General features: G+C 35.5%; 1 protein-coding gene across 1 annotated transcript in view; it reads right to left on the bottom strand.

Annotated features, from left to right (window-relative positions):
* Thsd7b (thrombospondin type 1 domain containing 7B) overlaps positions 1-19,991 on the bottom strand; it is a 932,734-nt gene that overhangs the window by 531,930 nt on the left and 380,813 nt on the right. Inside the window, exon 3 of the mRNA XM_077798343.1 lies at positions 8,222-9,032. Within this exon, the coding sequence (XP_077654469.1) occupies positions 8,222-9,032 (811 nt within the window). The remainder of the gene's footprint in view (positions 1-8,221; positions 9,033-19,991) is intronic.

Genomic DNA, 19,991 nt, shown 5'->3' with positions numbered 1-19,991 from the left:
AAGAAGTAGAAGGCAAGAAATAATTAAAATTAGAGCTGAAATTAATGAAATCGAAACAAAAGAAACAATTGAAAAAATTGACAAAACTAAAAGTTGGTTCTTTGAAAAAATAAATAAAATCGACAGACCCTTAGCCATGCTAACGAAGAGAAGAAGATAGAGAACCCAAATTACTAGCATATGGGATGAAAAAGGCAATATCACAACAGACACTTCAGAAAAACAGAAGATAATCAGAAATTATTTTGAATCCTTATACTCCAATAAAATAGAAGATAGTGAAGGCATAGATAAATTTCTTAAGTCATATGATCTGCCCAGATTGATTCAAAAGGATATAGACAACCTAAACAGACCAATAACAATAGAGGAAATAGAAGAAACCATCAAAAGACTACCAACTAAGAAAAGCCCAGGACCGGATGGGTATACAGCAGAGTTTTACAAAACCTTTAAAGAGGAACTAACACCAATACTTTTCAAGCTATTTCAGGAAATAGAAAAAGAGGGAGAACTTCCAAATACATTCTACAAGGCCAACATCACCCTGATGCCTAAACCAGACAAAGACACTTCAAAGAAAGAAAACTACAGACCAATATCTCTAATGAACCTAGATGCAAAAATCCTCAATAAAATTCTGGCGAATCAGATACAAAAACATATCAAAAAAATTATACACCATGATCAAGTAGGATTCATCCCTGGTATGCAAGGCTGGTTCAATATACGGAAATCAATAAATGTTATTCACCACATCAATAGACTTAAAAATAAGAACCATATGATCATCTCGATAGATGCAGAAAAAGCATTCGACAAAGTACAGCATCCCTTTATATTCAAAACTCTAGAAAAATTAGGGATAACAGGATCATACCTCAACATTGTAAAAGCAATCTATGATAAGCCATAGGCCAGCATCATTCTGAATGGAGAAAAATTGAAGGCATTCCCTCAAAGATCTGGTACAAGACAGGGATGCCCTCTCTCACCACTTCTGTTCAACATAGTCCTCGAAACACTGGCCAGAGCAATTAGACAGACTAAAGAAATTAAAGGCATAAAAATAGGAAAAGAAGAACTTAAATTATCACTATTTGCAGATGATATGATTCTATACCTAGCAGACCCAAAAGGGTCTACAAAGAAACTATTAGGGCTAATAAATGAATTCAGCAAAGTGGCAGGATATAAGATCAACATGCATAAATCAAAGGCATTCCTGTATATCAGCGACAAACCCTCTGAAAAGGAAATGAGGACAACTACTCCATTCACAATATCCCCCCAAAAAATAAAATACTTGGGAATCAACCTAACAAAAGAGGTGAAAGACTTATACAATGAAAACTACAGAACCCTAAAGAGAGATATAGAAGAAGACCTTAGAAGATGGAAAAATATACCCTGTTCATGGATAGGCAGAACTAACATCATCAAAATGGCGATATTACCAAAAGATCTCTATAAGTTCAATGCAATGCCAATCAAAATCCCAACAGCATTTCTTGTAGAAATAGATAAAACAATCATGAAATTCATATGGAATAATAAAAGACCCAGAATAGCAAAAACAATGCTAAACAGGAAGTGTGAATCAGGCGGTATAGCGATACCAGACTTCAAACTATACTACAGAGCAATAGTAACAAAAACAGCATGGTACTGGTACCAAAACAGTTGGGTGGACCAATGGTACAGAATAGAGGACACAGTAACCAATCCACGAAACGACAACTATCTTATATTTGATAAAGGGGCTAAAAGCATGCAATGGAGGAAGGATAGCATCTTCAACAAATGGTGCTGGGAAAACTGGAAATCCATTTGCATCAAAATGAAACTGAATCCCTTTCTCTCACCATGCACAAAAGTTAACTCAAAATGGATCAAGGAGCTTGATATTAAATCAGAGACACGGCGTCTGATAGAAGAAAAAGTAGGCTATGATCTACATACTGTGGGGTCGGGCTCCAAATTCCTCAATAGGACACCCATAGCACAAGAGTTAACAACTAGAATCATCAAATGGGACTTACTCAAACTAAAAAGTTTTTTCTCAGCAAAAGAAACAATAAGAGAGATAAATAGGGAGCGTACATCCTCGGAACAAATCTTTACTCCACACACTTCAGATAGAGCCCTAATATCCAGAGTATACAAAGAACTCAAAAAATTAGACAATAAGATAACAAATAACACAATCAACAAATGGGCCAAGGACCTGAACAGACAGTTCTCAGAGGAGGACATACAATCAATCAATAAGTACATGAAAAAATGCTCACCATCGCTAGCAGTCAGAGAAATGCAAATCAAAACCACCCTAAGATACCAGTAAGATTGGCAGCCATTAGGAAGTCCAACAACAACAAGTGCTGGAGAGGATGCGGGGAAAAGGGTACACTTGTTCATTGTTGGTGGGACTGCAAATTGGTGTGGCCAATTTGGAAAGCAGTATGGAGATTTCTTGGAAAGCTGGGAATGGAACCACCATTTGACCCCTATTCCCCTTCTCGGTCTATTCCCTAAAAACCTAATAAGAGCATGCTACAGGGACACTGCTACATTGATGTTCATAGCAGCACAATTCATGATAGCAAGATTGTGGAACCAACCTAGATGCCCTTCAATAGATGAATGGATAAAAATAATGTGGCATTTATACACAATGGAGTATTACTCTGCATTAAAAAATGACAAAATCATAGAATTTGCAGGGAAATGGATGGCATTAGAGCAGATTATGCTAAGTTAAGCTAGCCAATCATTAAAAAACAAATGCCAAATGACTCCTTTGATATAAGGGGAGTAACCAAGGACAGGGTAGGGATGAAGAGCTTGAGAAGAAGATTAACATTAAACAGGGATGAGAGGTGGGAGGGAAAGGGAGTGAGAAGGGAAATCGCATGGAAATGGAAGGTGATCCTCAGGGTTATACAAAATTACATATAAGAGGAAAGGAGGGGTAAGAGAAGAATAATACAAGTGGAAGAAATGATTTACAGTAGAGGGGGTAGAGAGAAAAAAGGGGAGGGGAGATAGTAGAGAATAGGATAGACAATAGAATACATCAGACACTAGAATGGCAATATGTAAATCAATGGAAGTGTAATTGATGTGATACAGTAATGTATACGGGGTGAAATTGGGAGTTCATAACCCACTTGAATCAAACTGTGAAATATGATATATTAAGAACTATGCAATGTTTTGAATGACCAACAATAAAAAAAAGAAAATATATTAAAAAAATGGAAAAAAAAGTTCATACTAGAAATGAATAGATGCACAAAAATGTCATTGTTTTCTGAATGCACAAAATCCACAAAAGAAAACAATGTGTATTTTTTCAGAGATGAATTTGAGCTTTTTTAACAAAATTCCTTTACTAGGCAATGTCAACACAGTTCATCAAGTTGAACAGAAATGAGACAATAGTGTTGACTACATGATCACACAGCTGTCAAGAGTAACATTTCTGCTTTGGGCAGTGGAATATACAGAAATAGATATGCCCTCACTTAATAATATATTTTTTATAATACTCTAATATTTTCATAATAGTATATGAGTCATTCCATAATCTTTGATTACTAAATGAATGAATGTTATTGATTTCATGGAATGGTGCAAAGGAAGCTGTTTTGGTTCAAAATGCTATCTAAGATGCAAAAGAAATCATGGAGAATTCTCTCTTCCATTCAGAGCTGTTAGGAGCAAGTCACTCTTATGCTCACTATAAGAAAAAAGTGATGCAAACTGAAAATGAACAACCCTTCTTAGATCCATCAGAGACTTGAAGTCAAAAGGCAAATGACTGCCCCTCAAATTGGAGAGATAAGTATCATATAAAAAGAGTCATAAGTTATTTGATGGAAAAGCCAGGAACAGAAATCACCAGTGGGGCCAACATCAGGGCAGGACAATTTTTAAAATATTATTAACAATTACTGAAGGTTAGATATAGATAAGCATGGCAGAAACTTCAAAGGGAACCAACCACCCTTGTGGGAGCGAGATACTTTCATGAGTTTTACTTAAAAAGAACACTATGAAAAATCAGAGAATATTCTCTTTATGCTTCTAGTAGGGGGAGGGAAAAAAATTAGACATTTTGAAATGACCCAGAGAATTCTTTTTTTCTTAAGATTTGCCCTCAAAGAAATTATTTTACCATGGCCAAACCAACTGAGATTTTTACCAGACCTTAATCAAAATGGGAGGAAAAAAATATTCATCTCTAGCTCCTTATGACCTTCTTATTTTACCTAAATTTGAGGATGGGAGATAAAAAATGTTTATAATGGTCGACACCCAGAATCACAAGTTTAGTAAAATATTAGATCCAAATAACAGGACTACAGAAACTTCCCCTATCCCCCAAATTTAGCACATCACATATAGGGGCTCCTCTACTTATTAGGGGTTTACAGCTGAAATATTTGCATCTTTCAGATCTTATTTAGGAAGAAGTATTTGTAACAATTCAAAGATAATAGGAAAAAGTATAATAACAAAAAAATCAACAAAAAGAAAAGAAATGAGGACACCAATGAAATTTTAGCCTCTGCCACCTAACAAATAAAACAGACATGGGTGAACATAAAACCTCAAATTAAAGGCCCATTTAGCTCAGGTCCTTTTGCTCAGTGTATTATGTCCAATTTTAATAAGATGTTGCATGGTATACCAAAAGATAAATAACAATGTTTAAAAAATAAATTAAGCATCTTAAATGGACTTACATGGTATTCTAGCTAGAATATGTGCTAGATTCAATGCAAAATGGGGTAATCAGACTGGGGATGTAAAATGGTGGTTAGTATAATAAAGATTCTAGCGGGAAAAATAAACAATATTTAAGAAAAGATGAGCACTGTAAGCAGTGAGAGGGAAACTCTAAAAAGGAATGGGAAAATGACTGAAATTAAAGGCATTATAACAGAAATGAAAGGTGTCTTTGATGGGCCTGTCCACAGATTATAGACAGACCATGAAAGAATCATTAAGCTTAAGGAAATGTCAATATAAATTTCCAAACATGCAAAAAAAAAAAAAAGAGGAAAAAAACCCACCTTGTAAATAACAGCATATCCAAGAAATGTAGTATAATTACAAATGTAGTATAATTACAAATGTACACATGAGAATACCAGAAAGAAAAAAGAAGAGAAAAAATATTTTAGGGCTCAGGGTTTAACCACCAGTAATGAAGAAAGAGAGGAAAACACATATATTTCAAGCAATAATGGCAGATAATTTTCCAAAATTAATATCAGACACCATATCATAAGAATAGGAAGCTCAGGAAATACAACATAAGGTAAATATCAAAATATGATATAGTAAAATTATATTTAACTTCAGAAAATCAAACCCAAAGGTAAAAAATCTGGAAATAAGCCATAATAGAAGAATATCCATGTTTTCCAACTGAAAAGGATCTGAATTATAGCAACCTTCTCTTCAAACACAATGCACTTCAAATATCTAAATCTGATCTAAAAAAAGTCTAATTTTTTAAAGAAGATGGTAAAAACAATTAGAGTATTCAGAGAAAAAAAACCCTATCAATTTAAATTCTATGTCCAATAAAAGTATCCTTCAAGCATGAAGAAGAAAGTAAGGCTTTCTCAAACAAAAATTAAGAGAATTTGTCACCAGTAGACTTACTTTGCAAAAATATGTTATATGTTCTTCAGAGAAGAGAAACAACATAGGTCAGATCAAATCTACAAAACAAAGATTGGTCATTGGGAAAAAATAAAGATAAAATAAAATCTTTTATTTTCCCTACCAATAGTTGATATAATAATTAAAAACTCTTTAAAATGATAGCACCAATGTATTTAGTGATTATAGGTTATTAATAAGAGAAATGAATGATGCGGTAGTATGATGGATAGCTGGCTGGAAGAATTGGGAAAACTGCTATAAGTTACCTACACAACCTGTGAAGCACACGGTGTTGTTTGAAAGTCAATTTTTCTGCAAGCACATTAGGGAAACCATCAAAAAAGGTTAAAAAATATAAATGATATGCTAAAAGCCAAGATAAAATAGAATAATATCAGCGAGGTGTGGTAAAGCATTGCTGTAATCCCAGCAGTGCCTTGCAAGGCTGAGTGAGTCAGGGGATCTCAAGTTCAAAGCCAGCCTCAGCAATGGTGAGGTGCTAAGGAACTCAGTGATACCCTGTCTCTAAGTAAAATACAAAAATAGGGCTGGAGATATGGCTCAGTGGTTGAGTGGCCCTGAGTTCAATCCCTGTACTCCCTCCTCCCCCCAAAAACAAAATAATATCAATTAGAGCAAGAGCAATGAATGGAAAATGGTAAAAAATATGGTGGATGTTAATCCAAGTATTTCAACAAACACTTTAAACTTCAATAGTCTGAATATATGAATTAAGACTAAGAACTGGCACAGTGAATAAAAGAAGATCCAACCACATGTCATCTGCAAGAAACCCACTTTCAATATATGCACAGATGATTAAAAGGTTAAGAATGAAGAAAAATATGATAATTACACTAATCAAATGGAGTAATTCTAATAGTTTCAGAAAATGGAGAATTTACAGCAAAAAAAAAATTGTCAGGGATTAATAGGGGCATTATAAAATAATGAGGTTAAGTCTCCAAGACAACAATGCAATCATGATATATACCTTAACTGAGTAGCAAAATACATGAAAAAAAATATCTAAAACTGATAATGTTATAAAAATAGGAAAAGAGTAAATACAAAGCAATCATAAGAAAATAATTAAAATATTCCTTTTTAAATTTATATTCTGTATAAGTGTATATTGGTTCTGTTCTTAGATTATATTTAATATGCCTGTTATATTAATATCTTAACTTTATATTTTTCATAATCTTAAAACAATAAAATTATTATTGATCAAGATCTTATGCAAAATCAAATTAATTAGAAAGAGGGAATCAATTGACAAAAATCACTAAAATCTAAAGTTGGTTCTTTGAAAATACTGACAAAATTGATAAAGCTCTATGCAGGGTAACTAACCACAGAAAAAGACACAAATTATTAATATCAGAAATGAAAGAAAATGATCCCCTAATGATCCCATAACTATTAACAGAACAATAAAGGACTATTATGAGCAACTTTATGCCTAAACACCTACAAAAAATGGACTAATTCCCTAACTGCCACCATCTAATAAAACTGATATTGACAAGTGATAATCTGAATTATGTCTGAATACATTAAAATAGTTCAGTCAATAATTAATAGCCATCCAAAAAAGAAAATATCACAATTTGTGTTACACTGATGAATCTATAAATATTCAAGGAAAAAAATTATACCAACTCTTAAAAATTTCTTTCAGAAAAAAAAAAAAGCAGAGAAAATACTTTTCAATTGATTCTAGGGCGGCATTACCCTCATACCACAACCAGAAAACCTAAAACTGATCTAAAAAATTAAGTCTAATTAAAAAAAAATATATATATATATAAAAAACAAGTAAAGTGAATAAGAAAATTCTTTATAATGCTTACAGCAGAAAAACAGTATGGAATATAAAGCAGAACAAATATGTAGATATAATTTTCAAATCTAAACTTTCGCTTTTAAGAGTTAATTCCCTTTATAGGTAGGTAATTCTAATTACTGCTGAGGCAAGTTGACCTTTTTTTAGTTCAATGCCAAAAAAAAAGCCCTGTTAGAATAACTTTTGGTATTTTAACTAATATTTAAAAATCAACAACTCAGAGGTGAGAGAATTTTCATTTTTTAAAAAAAGTGAACCCTGCAAAACAAATTTTAAAAAGCAAAATCATTGTTAAAAAAATAGTAAACATTGACATAATTCCCATGACAATTTTTAGAGTGAACTTGAATGTGTTAATTATTATAAAGAAATACTCAGTTATACTGATTATTAAACTAACAAAAGACCTGTGCTTCTATTCGTTGTTATCTTGATAAAATGTGGAAATGGCTGACTTCCCTTTATGACCACTCTAAGAATGACATTAGAATTTAGAGCATGGCTGCTTTGGCAATAAGACTTCCAACATTTCTAATGGAAATTTAAAATTTCTTCAAAGCAACTTCTAAAAACCCAAATTATAAACTTTATTACAATTTTCCCTTTGTAGAAAATCACCAAGAAGCCTTATAAAATTGCAATAGGAAAATAGTTTAGGCCAATTAAAGAAAGCACTGAAAGACCACCTACCTCAACAGGGCATTTTTCCCATCACTTCTTGCACACCAAACCTGTCGAGTTTGATAGCCGATCTCTATGTCCCAGGGCTGGGAATGGTGATGTGCTTTGTAACTTTGATGTCTAAAGGTGACTTGCTCATTCGAATCAGAGCTAAAATCCAGAACAGTTCTTTCGCTGAGGCTAATTTCTTTAAGATGAGGAAGTCTACATTTACTCCATGGTCCAACCTTAAGGCTGAAAGTATATTCCTCTTCCCCAAGAGGGCAGGAGATGGGGACATCACAGGCCCTGGACTCGGTCAGATTGGGACACTGCACACCGCCATACAGAGGGGGAGCGATGGCCGCCCGAGTTCTGTGCTGCAGCTTCTTCCCACATCCTTTGCTACACTTGGACCATGGGGAGAACTCTGATACAACACAATCTCTGGGACAGGGAATGAGGCAAGCTTGTTCTGTGGGGGGTTGAGGGGCAAAGTGTTCACAGATGTCACTGGCCACCATGGTTCTGTTCAACTTCTGAAGACAGTGCACTGTTCGGTGCTGCAGTCCGTGTTGAGCGGTCACACACTCCGAAGTCCTAGGCTTGACTTCTCCCTGGGCAAAAGGAACAAGCACACAGTGGTGCCAATCAGAAACCTCCCATTGGAAGAGGTCACTGTGCCAGTCACAGACTCGGAAACAACTTCTTTCTGTTGGAGGCCTGCTGCTCTCATCACAGTTAGATAAGTGACTTGTCCACCCTTCAACGTGAAAACACCATACTGCACGACTCTGGACTCCTCCCGGCCCACAGTCTCCTGTACACCTTCCCCAGGGACCTACAGGCAGAAAAACAAGGGTGTGGATACTAAGAGACACATTCAGCTACTCACAGGAAGATGGAGATCAGTTTACACACTTCCCAACCCAATCAGTGTGAAATGATAAACTTTAGTGGAACACAGACATAATGTAGCAGTTAAGAACGTGGGTTCTGCCTTAGTTTTCTCCTGTTGAAATCTCATTCCGCCTCTGATCAGTAGTGTAAACTTGCATGAATTACTTCAACTTTCCAAACTTTAGTTCCTTACCTACATTAGGTTAAAAATAATAAATACACCAACTTGTAGGGCAGTTATGAGGATCAATGATACAATGTGGTGCCAAGAAGACAATACACATTTAATAAATGATTGCTCCCATTAAAATTACTATGTTCCAAAGCCTATATATCTAGCTCAATACTAATATTTTTCTAGTTAGGCAATGGTTCATTTAAAGCAAAGCCCTAAAGCCAGGATTTTAATAAAGCAGAATTTTTCATGTTTCCAATGATTTAGTTCATACCCTAAGAGACTCAGAAGAGAAATATGTTTTAAAAAATAACTTGCTGAAGTATCCTAAATATATTTTCATTTTCTAAATAACTGTCCTCAGTTTCAGTTGGTGCTTACAGAGGAAACTGCACGAAGAAAAAATTAAACCGATACAGGATTGAAAAAGTAAGGTAGTATAAGAAACAGCAGCACTGAATTGCCTATAGAAATTTTGCCCCTAGAACCCTAGAAATAAAATGTACTATTTTTTTTTTTTTGAGACTAGGTCTCACTATATTACTCAGTCTTGCCTTGAACTCCTAGGCTGTTCTCCTATCTCAGCCTTCAATTATATGGGACTACAGGTGTTCACCACAGAAGCTGGCCAGTTTTAATATTTGGTGGGTATTGAAGTTTACAACATTAGCTTATAATTTACTATATCTTTTGATTAATTAGTCTTCATGGGAAAGAGATCAAGAAATGAACAAACAAGAGGGCTGCCTATTGATGTTTATCACATTTTTGGCTTCTAATCTATAGACATACCCCTTGGCATTATCCAAAAGGTTGATCATGTATTTATTCCCAAGGATAGCAAGTAATCACATATTGTGTCAATGAGGAAAAAAATGGCTGCCTCTCTTTCCCTTTATTTAAATATATCATCTGAACCTGAAAAAAGTTTTATAAGGTTAAGTAGGTAACCTCTGCCCCTGCACAACTGTGATGATCATTAAAGTACTTCAAACTTTGAGAAGCATATTAATTGACAGGGGCTAGAGAAATACATTTTCTCCCTTTCCCCCCAAATCTGATCATCCACTCAAATTTCCAATTAATTAATTGTATTTTCATGCACATTTTCATTACATTTGTAGGAACAGTAGGGCACGTACACAGCCACATGCATTGTGGCAGAAGCATGTATCCCCAGACAAACAAGCATCTGCATTTGGGACTATGTGTGACAATGAAGATGTCTTACTTAAGCAGGACAGTAAGACAACAGTTTCAAACTATAGTCATCCCAGTTCTTCCTCACATCCTCTTCTAGTTCATACAAACCTATAATTCTTGGCATTACCATGTTGGGCTACAGTGATAATTACTCCTGTCACTTTGTAAGGGTGATTAACATGGAAAAATACCCTCATCTTCTTTCAGTCACCACAAGCAAGAGGTTCCTCTTGCTGAAACACAAGAATAGGTTTCATTGATTGGAAAGTCAGATTTTACTCAGGAAAATGCCTGTGGGTTTGTCTACTCATATCCTGGGGTGTGTCATGCCAGCACTGATTGGTCATGGTTCAGAGAACACATGTGGGAACCAATGATCTCAACACTAACAGATTCCATCGCCTGCCCTGCACGTGGATGTTCCCATAGTTACCTACAGTTTTGAACTTTGCAATTTGGGATAGTTGTTATTACTTGGCATGTTATTACATGCTGTATAGTCCAGATATTCTGGAGCACTTTAATTGTCTTACCATCTTCTATCGTGTCAGAATACACTTTACTATTTATTTTTAAAAAAAGTCCAGTTACTAAAGAAAAATTTCAGAAGTATACAACTTTAAAAGTCTAAAATTTTGAAGTTTGCAGCCAACTTTTAAAAATCAGTTTCAAACAACATAAAATGTTTTGTATAAAATTAGTTTATCTCTTCCTACCATAGTGAGAGGGTAAGGGAGGGAGCATGGGTTAGAAATGATGGTGGAATGTGATGGGCATTATTATCCTAAGTACATATATGAAGACAGGAATTGGTGTGAATATACTTTATATACAACCAGAGATATGAAATATTGTGTTCTATATGTGTAATAAAAATTGTAATGCATTTCGCTGTCATATATAAATAAAAAAATATTTAAATCAAAAAATGTTTTGGATAAAATGAAACTCTGGAAAAGCACTGAGGCTTTTTAACAATGGTTGTCATTTTATCACTATTTATTTAGATATTGAAAACATGCAACTTTCTATTCAGGATATTTGATATGTGGATTAAATGAATACCAGAAAAGTCAAGCCACTTATAATCAATCTTGAAAATTTTATTATCAAATTTAACTCATTTATTACATCCTATAAAGTACTCCTGTTCTTCCTTTCAAAGCATTTGACTAATATATTTTCTTACCATTATAATACTGATTTCTTATTAAAAGTTCTCCAGTTACTTATAAACATTTATGGTAGACTTTTTGTTATTTGAAATAATTATCACTTTATAAATTATATTTATAAATCACTATTATTCTCTTAGCTTTCATATCCTCCAGCCATACAGAATTTTACCAAATAGAAGCATTTTCCTAAATCAGTGGAAGACAAATTATAACTATTAAGAAATTAAAATTGCTACTATTGCAGATTTGCTTCTTAGCATAGCCATGATCTCCTATTGGCAGGTTAATATTCCTTTGGATATAAAAGCAACAACAAATGAAAGTGGTGGATGAACAATAATTTCTCCCTCCTAGAGCTGAAATTTAGACAGTAGCTGTCATGAGATAAAAAGTGCATATATTTGTAAACATTAGAGGGTACATTTAGAAAAACAGAGTGAAGTGAGAACAGTTCCTCATGTTAGAGCAAACTTTGGTGACAGCTGAAAACATTTAAATAACAAGTAAATGCAAAGTAAATTGTGTATGCTTAGACTAAATGAAAAACAAATTGCAAAAAAAAAAGACATAGGAGATGGAGACAAGAACTTTCAGCAATTGACCTATAATAATTTGCATTTCTCAGGCATGGAAGAAAATGTGTTCTGTGATTTATTCACTTTTATTGGCAACAAACTTTCAATACACAGAGTGAAAATCACCTAGCCCTGAGGGGTTTTCAGAAAACATATTGAAGTAAAATGTGGCCTGTAGTTGGAGAAAGCTTATATCCCTTGTCCAATTTCAGAAATGGAAGATTAAAAATTTGAGCAGTTGCAGAAAAAAAGAAGAATATCGCCTTTAAATTTACCACATACATAAAATGTGATTATATTCAGAACATATATTTGGGATACGTAATGTAGGAAAAAAATAAGAAAATTATTATTTTAAATATCAGTTCCAACTTTTTGTCTTAATTAGAACACAGGTACCAGATTATAAAATTAAACAAAATTTAGAACACCTAGAATATTTAAAAAGTTTAGTTACTAAGTTGCTCTAAACTACAACTCATGCTATATTGCATTCTTGAAAAAAAAATTTCAATGATACAAAGGGTATGGTGGTTTTGAATATATTATCTGTCTTCTATCTGCAACTTACTATGCTTGCAGTACAACTAAATTCAGTTACTATCGAATAAACTGCTAAGTATTTTAAGCCACATCAGTTTTAATTAACAAATTAAAATTGTGGTTTTCAAGTAAGTTCTTTGGACGTTGAAGGGTAGCGTTGATGAACTGAGGTCACATTCAAATTCTTGACTGGTTCCTTTTTGTCTTTGGCCTGTGTTTTGGCAGGAAGTTCAAATATGTGAAAGCTCTAATGTAATATTCTGCCAGAAGCAGAAAAGTGCTGGCAAATTTTATTCTCTTAATTAAGTTACCCCTTAACTTGATTAGTTTAGATGAATATGTTACCCAATCTAAATCATCATATTTGAGACAGACTGCTATATCCTTCAATGTAGGTGTGGTGCCCACTAAAATGTCTGCAGACAAAAAAGGGGGGGATTCTTGAGGTCAGAGAAAATCAACACACTCTCCACTGCTTCTGCATAGTACCTATCACTGTTTGAAGTGGCAACCCTGATTTAATACCATTCACGCAGTAGGAAGAGATGCTTGCCTTATTATTCATTTTTTTCCTAGCCACAGCTTTTATTATCCTGGCATTGTTGTAGTTTTAACTTGGGAAAGAGGTTTGAGGACTGACATGAATCATAATGCAGAACTTTACCATCTTAAGTTAAAATATCTGTGGATAATTATTCTACCAAAGCACTATCATAAACAGTGACTCACTTGCAAGAGACTTCATCTTCAAGAAATAGCTCAAAATTTATGTAGTAACTTTCATTGCTCCAAAGGCATCTGCAACAACTTTAGAATAAAGTAATAACTCACTTACCTAGCAGATGCTTATATAAAAAACTGCACTTAATAAAATACATCCAAGAACACAAGAATGAGAAAAAGTGGTATTCATTCATTTAAACAATTATTCATCACTAATCATTTGACAGGTAGTACATCAGACTCTGGGAATATGAAAGTTAATGAGACATTATCTCTTACACAATCTGTATTCTAAATGTACTGCTGGATTACCCATGAGAAGGTCTTATGACCCCCTGTACAAGCCTATTTTCAACCTACCATACACTGATTTAACAATCTGAATGGTTTCCCAGAGTTCTTTAGATCTGAAGCAGCAAACCCAAAGCTGGGAGGGAATCTTGGAAGCAGGTATACTGATGAAAACAAGAAGAGTTGCGAGGTTCAAAGACCAGATTTCTATATCTATCAGGACAATCAGTAAATCCACCACCGGAGGATGCACTGAAATACTCAATACTTTATGAACTCTCAAAGAAAATCTGCTCATTTCACATACTCATTACTGAGTCATTTGTCACCAGATGCTGCTAAGAATACAACAGAGGATATAGAAACACAAATATTTTCAGGTGGGAAGGAATTTAAGTTTTAAGGCCATTCATTAAAAGCATCCTATTGCACTTTTTTTATAATCCAAATAATCCTTAACACTAAAATTATTTTCAGAAAACATGTCCAATTGGCCTAAGAAGTATGCATACTAAAGCATTCCAATAAATCTCCTAAGAAAAACTTCCCAGGAAAAAAAATAAATGCTTTCAAATACAACTTCATTTTCATAGGTATAAAAACTTACTTTCAATGGTATCCATGATTCTTGTCACAAAGAATTGTGACAGGACATTCACACTTCCTGGAGGCATAGGCATTGTTGCTAACATCACTGATTCTTTCTGCAGAATTGTATTATGTTTGACACTAATAACATATTCTCTATCCATTTCACCTTTATAGACAAATACCTCTGACTTCAAAGCAAAGTGCATCTGTTATTCATCATTTTTGATTACAAATTATTAGTCGCTAGTGGCTAGAACATCCATTAAAAGTAGCTCGGCAGGAAAAATAGATTAGAAATGTATCTGAACGACTCATCAGCTGATGCGAACACCACAGAGACAGAAAACCACCTTAAAAAATTGTTTATCAATATATGTGATTTGAAATCTACTTTCTAAAAATTCTAAAGGCTAAAAGAGACTCTCAAGCCACTGTACTTCACAGCATTCTGACACAAGTGAGTCTTATAGGATCACTAAACCCACAACCTACTAACTCCCTAGAATGCAGGGGTGGAAAGGGAATCTCACAGCTCACAGTTTGTGTAGTAGGAAATAAAGCCTAGACAAGTTCAATGACTTTCCTAAGGTCACACAAGCATTTCAAGTGGAAATGAGATTGACAATGTCATTTCCATGTGCCTAATCTAGTGGTCTGCATACTATAATACTCTGGTCTCTATTACTAACATTTCTAAGATTGTAAGGGGAGAATAAGTACTCCATAAATGATTGCAATCTAAGGGGTAGGGGAGAAAAAGGAGGGAAAAAACACATGGAAATTATATTAAATCTCATATAATAGGCAACAAACTGCCTATTGAGACTTCTCAACCCCCTGGACTGTGACCCAGAGCAGACAGTTACTCTCAAGGGCCCGTCACAGTTTATTATATGAGTTGTGAGACATCGTGCCTTTATATGCAATGAAAACAGAATGAATTCCTCCTTGAGTACATACATTAAGGTTTGGGGTTTTAACACAAGAAGGAACCCTCGAGCAGCAATAAGAAATGATGTGTCCATAGACTAGCTACAGCAATAACAGTAACAGGCACCAGTTCCTTCTGAACACCTACTGTCTTCCCTGTACCACACATGCATTATTCATATCGTTGATATTGTTCTGCTTTGCTGGATGAGAACATCAATACTTGAGATCCAAGAATCACTCAAGGTAAACAGCTCAGGAGCCCTCTCAAGCTCTTCTTATGCTAAACCTTTCCCACAACTGCAGGGAATCTATTCTTAGCAGTGATAGCCCTTGAACAAATGAGGCCTTGCAAAGCCCATTAGGCAAGATATTTAGAAGGGGGTCTATCTGATGGGTGTGCAGCTAGCATGAGTAGCTGAGGGTCTTGCCACCCCGCATCTGCCTATAGCTCTTTGCCCCATCTCTGTCCCAGTTCAGTGGGCTGGCTCAGGTGGTGGCCTCAGAACTCCCAAGGCTCTGATACTTGTCAAGAGATATTTATGGGGTATTCTCATCCCATAAATATGGCTCCACTCAACTTTGACTTTACTTACAGTAAACGCTTCAGCTCAGCTCTCCAGATTCCCTGGAGAGGTGGAAGAAAATCATTTACTCAGCTGTTTTGTGTTAGTTAAGTGGAAAAGACAATCGCAAGTAAGCCAGAGATGGAATAAAGTCAAATCCCACACCCTGTTGTTCACAAGGACTTCCTCGATCAGTTTACTGACCACCTCGGCATTCTGGACTCTCCAGGAGAGTCAGAATTCTGTTTGCTTTACCCTGTGCAGAAAGCAAACTGGAAAACATGCAAAGGAGGAAGAAACTTTTAAGATGTGTCTCTACTCAAAAACGGAGCACATAATTCTGCTTACAGTCAGTAAATGTTGGACTGCCTGGAGGCCTTCTATGTTTTCTACTAGAGATTCAGGAAAAGGCAGCACCACAGTTATGGGGCCAGGCAAACAGGCTTTAAAAACACCCAGAAGGGTGGGATGGTATCAAGCATGGCATTCGCCATTAGGTAACTTAAGAAATAACTGCCTAGGAATAAAAATGGCACAGGAGCATATTCAAGATAATATTTTTCTTTGTGACTTCGAGAAAACTGTCACTGTAATGGTTACATGGAGTATATCTGTTTTAGAGTCCATTCTCTTTCTAGTAGCAGATATTTGTATAAAGTACAAATGAGAGAGAACAAAACACTAGCTGCATTTTGGCAGACAGAATAGCTTGTCTCATTTTTTTAAAGAAATAATTATTTCTCTTTCAAAACAGCAATTTTAATAGTATTTGAGATTCTTTTATAGTTGGGAAAATAATTTTCAAGTTATTATGCTTGGAAAAAAATCTGAGAAATAGCAGTATCATGGCAACATCACAATGTTAAGTTTTTTTTTCTATCTAGAAACAACTATAATCACCTATTTGACCTATGTAGTCTAATGGGTATGCTAAAGACGTACATAACATTATTAAAGATCACATCCGATCACTCATTCATCAGTTTTACCTCCTAAATGTCACTCTATCCTATTGATGCTTCTTTATCGCCACAGTGGCCACCTTAGCCCCAGCTCCCCTCTCTGTTTCATGGGTGAGAGGATGAACTACCTGTTTATGTAACAGGAGCTTAGAGGCTGCTTTTGCTAAAAAGCACAAGACACCATCAATATTTGTGGGAATCTTCAACTGCCAGATGTTAAAATGTCCCATTCCACACCCCTGGAACACGGAATAAAAGTCTTTACCCGTTGCCCTAAACCTGCAGTAACCTTGGATTGCAAGAACAGTGAAGCCTCACAGATCCTCCATGATGACATCCCCACTGATGACATCAACACCTAAGTGACAGTGATGACCACAATACAGAAACTGAGGATGCTCCCCTTTGACAGGAGCAATCATCCCAAAGGAAATGGATTGCCTCCTCAAGCAGTGATGATGACAACTTCCCCAGGACCTTAAGAACCAAGCTTGAGCTGGTAAAAGACCAGATCATTTTGACCAAGGCTGCAGAGTTACAATACCCTCTTGCCCCTGCCCTAATTCTCCCTCTACTTAAACGCAATGCTCATACAAGTAACCCCTAAAACAGAGCTGGAAAAACTTGTCCATGGTGTTCTATGGATAACTACATTGATTAAAGTTCTTTTCTTGCTTTTTACCAAGACTTTTTCCATTTGTGTTTTGGGGTAAGCAGCTGTATGTGATTTGTTGGAAGCCCTAGAGTTGGCCTCTGGCTAGAAATCCAATAACATATAAACTTCCACAACCTATTGATCCACCCTCAATCCACCCCTGTCATCAATTATTTTTCCCTATTACCATGTACTGTTTAATAATTCAAATTTAGTGCAATGTATTATCTGTATGTTATCCCCATGCTACAGGCCCATCAACAACTTCCTGTTGGTGCAGCCAATATGGAAAGCAGTATGGAGATTCCTTGGAAAACTGGGAATGGAACCACCATTTGGCCCAGCTATCCCCCTTCTCAGTCTATACTCAAAGGATTTAAAAACAGCATACTTACAGGGACACAGCCACATCAATGTTTATAGCAGCACAATTCACAATAGCTAAACTATGGAACCAACCTAGATGTCCTTTAGTAGATGAATGGATAAAAAAAAAATGTGGCATATATACACAATGGAATGTACTCAGCAATAAAAGAGAATAAAATCATGGCATTTGCAGGTAAATGGATAGCGTTGGAGAAGATAATGTTAAGTGAAGTTAGCCCAATCCCAAGAAAAACAAATGTCGAAATGTTTTCTCTGATATAAGGAGGCTGATTCATAGTGGGATAGGGAGGGGGAGCATGGGAGGAATAGACAAACTCTAGATAGGGCAGAGGGGTAGGAGGGGAAGGGAGGGGGCCAAAAGTTGGCAAGGATGGTGGAATGTGATGGGCATCATTATTCAAAGTACATGTATAAAGACACAAATTGGTGTGAACATACTTTATATACAAACTAGAGATATGAAAAATTGTGCTGTGTATGTATAATGAGAATTGTAATGCATTCCACTGTTATTTATTTTTTAAAAATCAATTAAAAAATTTAAAAAACTGTTTCCTGTTCTTTCCAGAATAAACAATTACAAGATATTTAAGATGACATGCAAGTACCTATCTGACCAGGCCCTTAGTGTCCTGATCATTTGGGTTACCTACTGCTATTCCATCATATCAGCCACTTCTGCCATCCTTCTAATGTGCCCAGTTCCCTCTCTATCTCTGCATCCGTATGTACTGTGTCTTAAACCAAATCAGACCCACTGCACTTGAGACTCCAATGAAATTCATTCCTACTCACCCTTCTGATCTTATATCACTTCCTTAGGAAACTCTTTCTGGTGCTGTGATAGTACTTTATTCTCCTTCAAAGTATTTGTCACTCATACCATTACAAATTTATTTGTGTAATTCATTGTTTGATCCTTGACTCACCCACACGACTCCACAATTCAGTTATGACAGAAACACTTTGGTCCCATTCACTACTCCATTCCTGGCAATAGCTCATCACCTGGCATGTGATGAGTGTTCAATCAGAACTGTTTATCATTGAAGCTAGAAGAAGTATAGGTAGCAGTGTAGGTAGCAGAGTCATGGACAACTACAGTTAGGAGTAATATCACAACTGTGAACTCACCAGGGCAATTGCATGTTGGTTTTGAGAAAATAGGGGACAATTTTTTTTTAAAAGTCTTTCCATTGTGTCCCCTTAACTTATTTTTATAGGAAGAGAACTCTAATAATGGTACCCCAGAGAATTTTCAAATGCAGTATTTTTCACAAATCCCATCTGTAATGCTCATTTTTCTTTGTTGGACTCTGTGGACCCTTTTTTGACAATCTCCATAAAGCCAATGGAATTTAGTAATGGAATTTGATTAGCATGTTAATGTACTAAAATTCCCAAGTTTATGACATATTTCATCTTAGACATATGTCTAATCAAAAATGATCCAGGAAACTCATTCAACAATTATTTTCATAGTTTGAGAAAAAGAAAAGATAAATGAGAATTGCAAATCCGATCCTATCAAGTTGGCTACTATTGGCAAAACTAAAGAAGAATGGGAGATGGAATTGTGATGATCACAGGCTCATTACAATGACAACAACAGCAACACACCACACACTCTACTCAATGATTTATAATAATCATGTCATGTCATGCAGTTCTTATAAAGATTAGCAGGCTAATCTTTATAAGAACTCCAAGTACCTTAACTTTCCTGAATATTTTCAAGAATATTAAAAGAACAAAGGAGATGAAGGTGAATGTGATATTTTTAGAGATTGTTGACATGATGATATTCTCTGATGCCTAAGAAAATGCCTAAACGAAGAGCATAGAAGGTGTGTTTTAAGCCCATTAATGTGGACCTGTCCTCTGCCTGATGATAAAGCACTAAAAGATGCAGAAAACCCCAGCAGCAAGGAGAAGGCTGTCAGATGCAGACTTCTGGCCAGAATCGGGAAGACTCTGAAGAAAATGTCTCATGCTTGCACCCTAGCAGGACTGGAAATGGAACTATTTATTCAGAGGGGTGGAATCTGTATCAGAGACCCAGGACCCACCTTGAAACATGTTTAAGAAATGAATTTTGATTACAGAAATACAAAAATA

This window comes from Urocitellus parryii, chromosome 1 (genome assembly GCF_045843805.1).
Source record: "Urocitellus parryii isolate mUroPar1 chromosome 1, mUroPar1.hap1, whole genome shotgun sequence".
Taxonomy (NCBI): Eukaryota; Metazoa; Chordata; class Mammalia; order Rodentia; family Sciuridae; genus Urocitellus; species Urocitellus parryii.
This window is presented reverse-complemented; position numbering and strand designations above follow the sequence as displayed.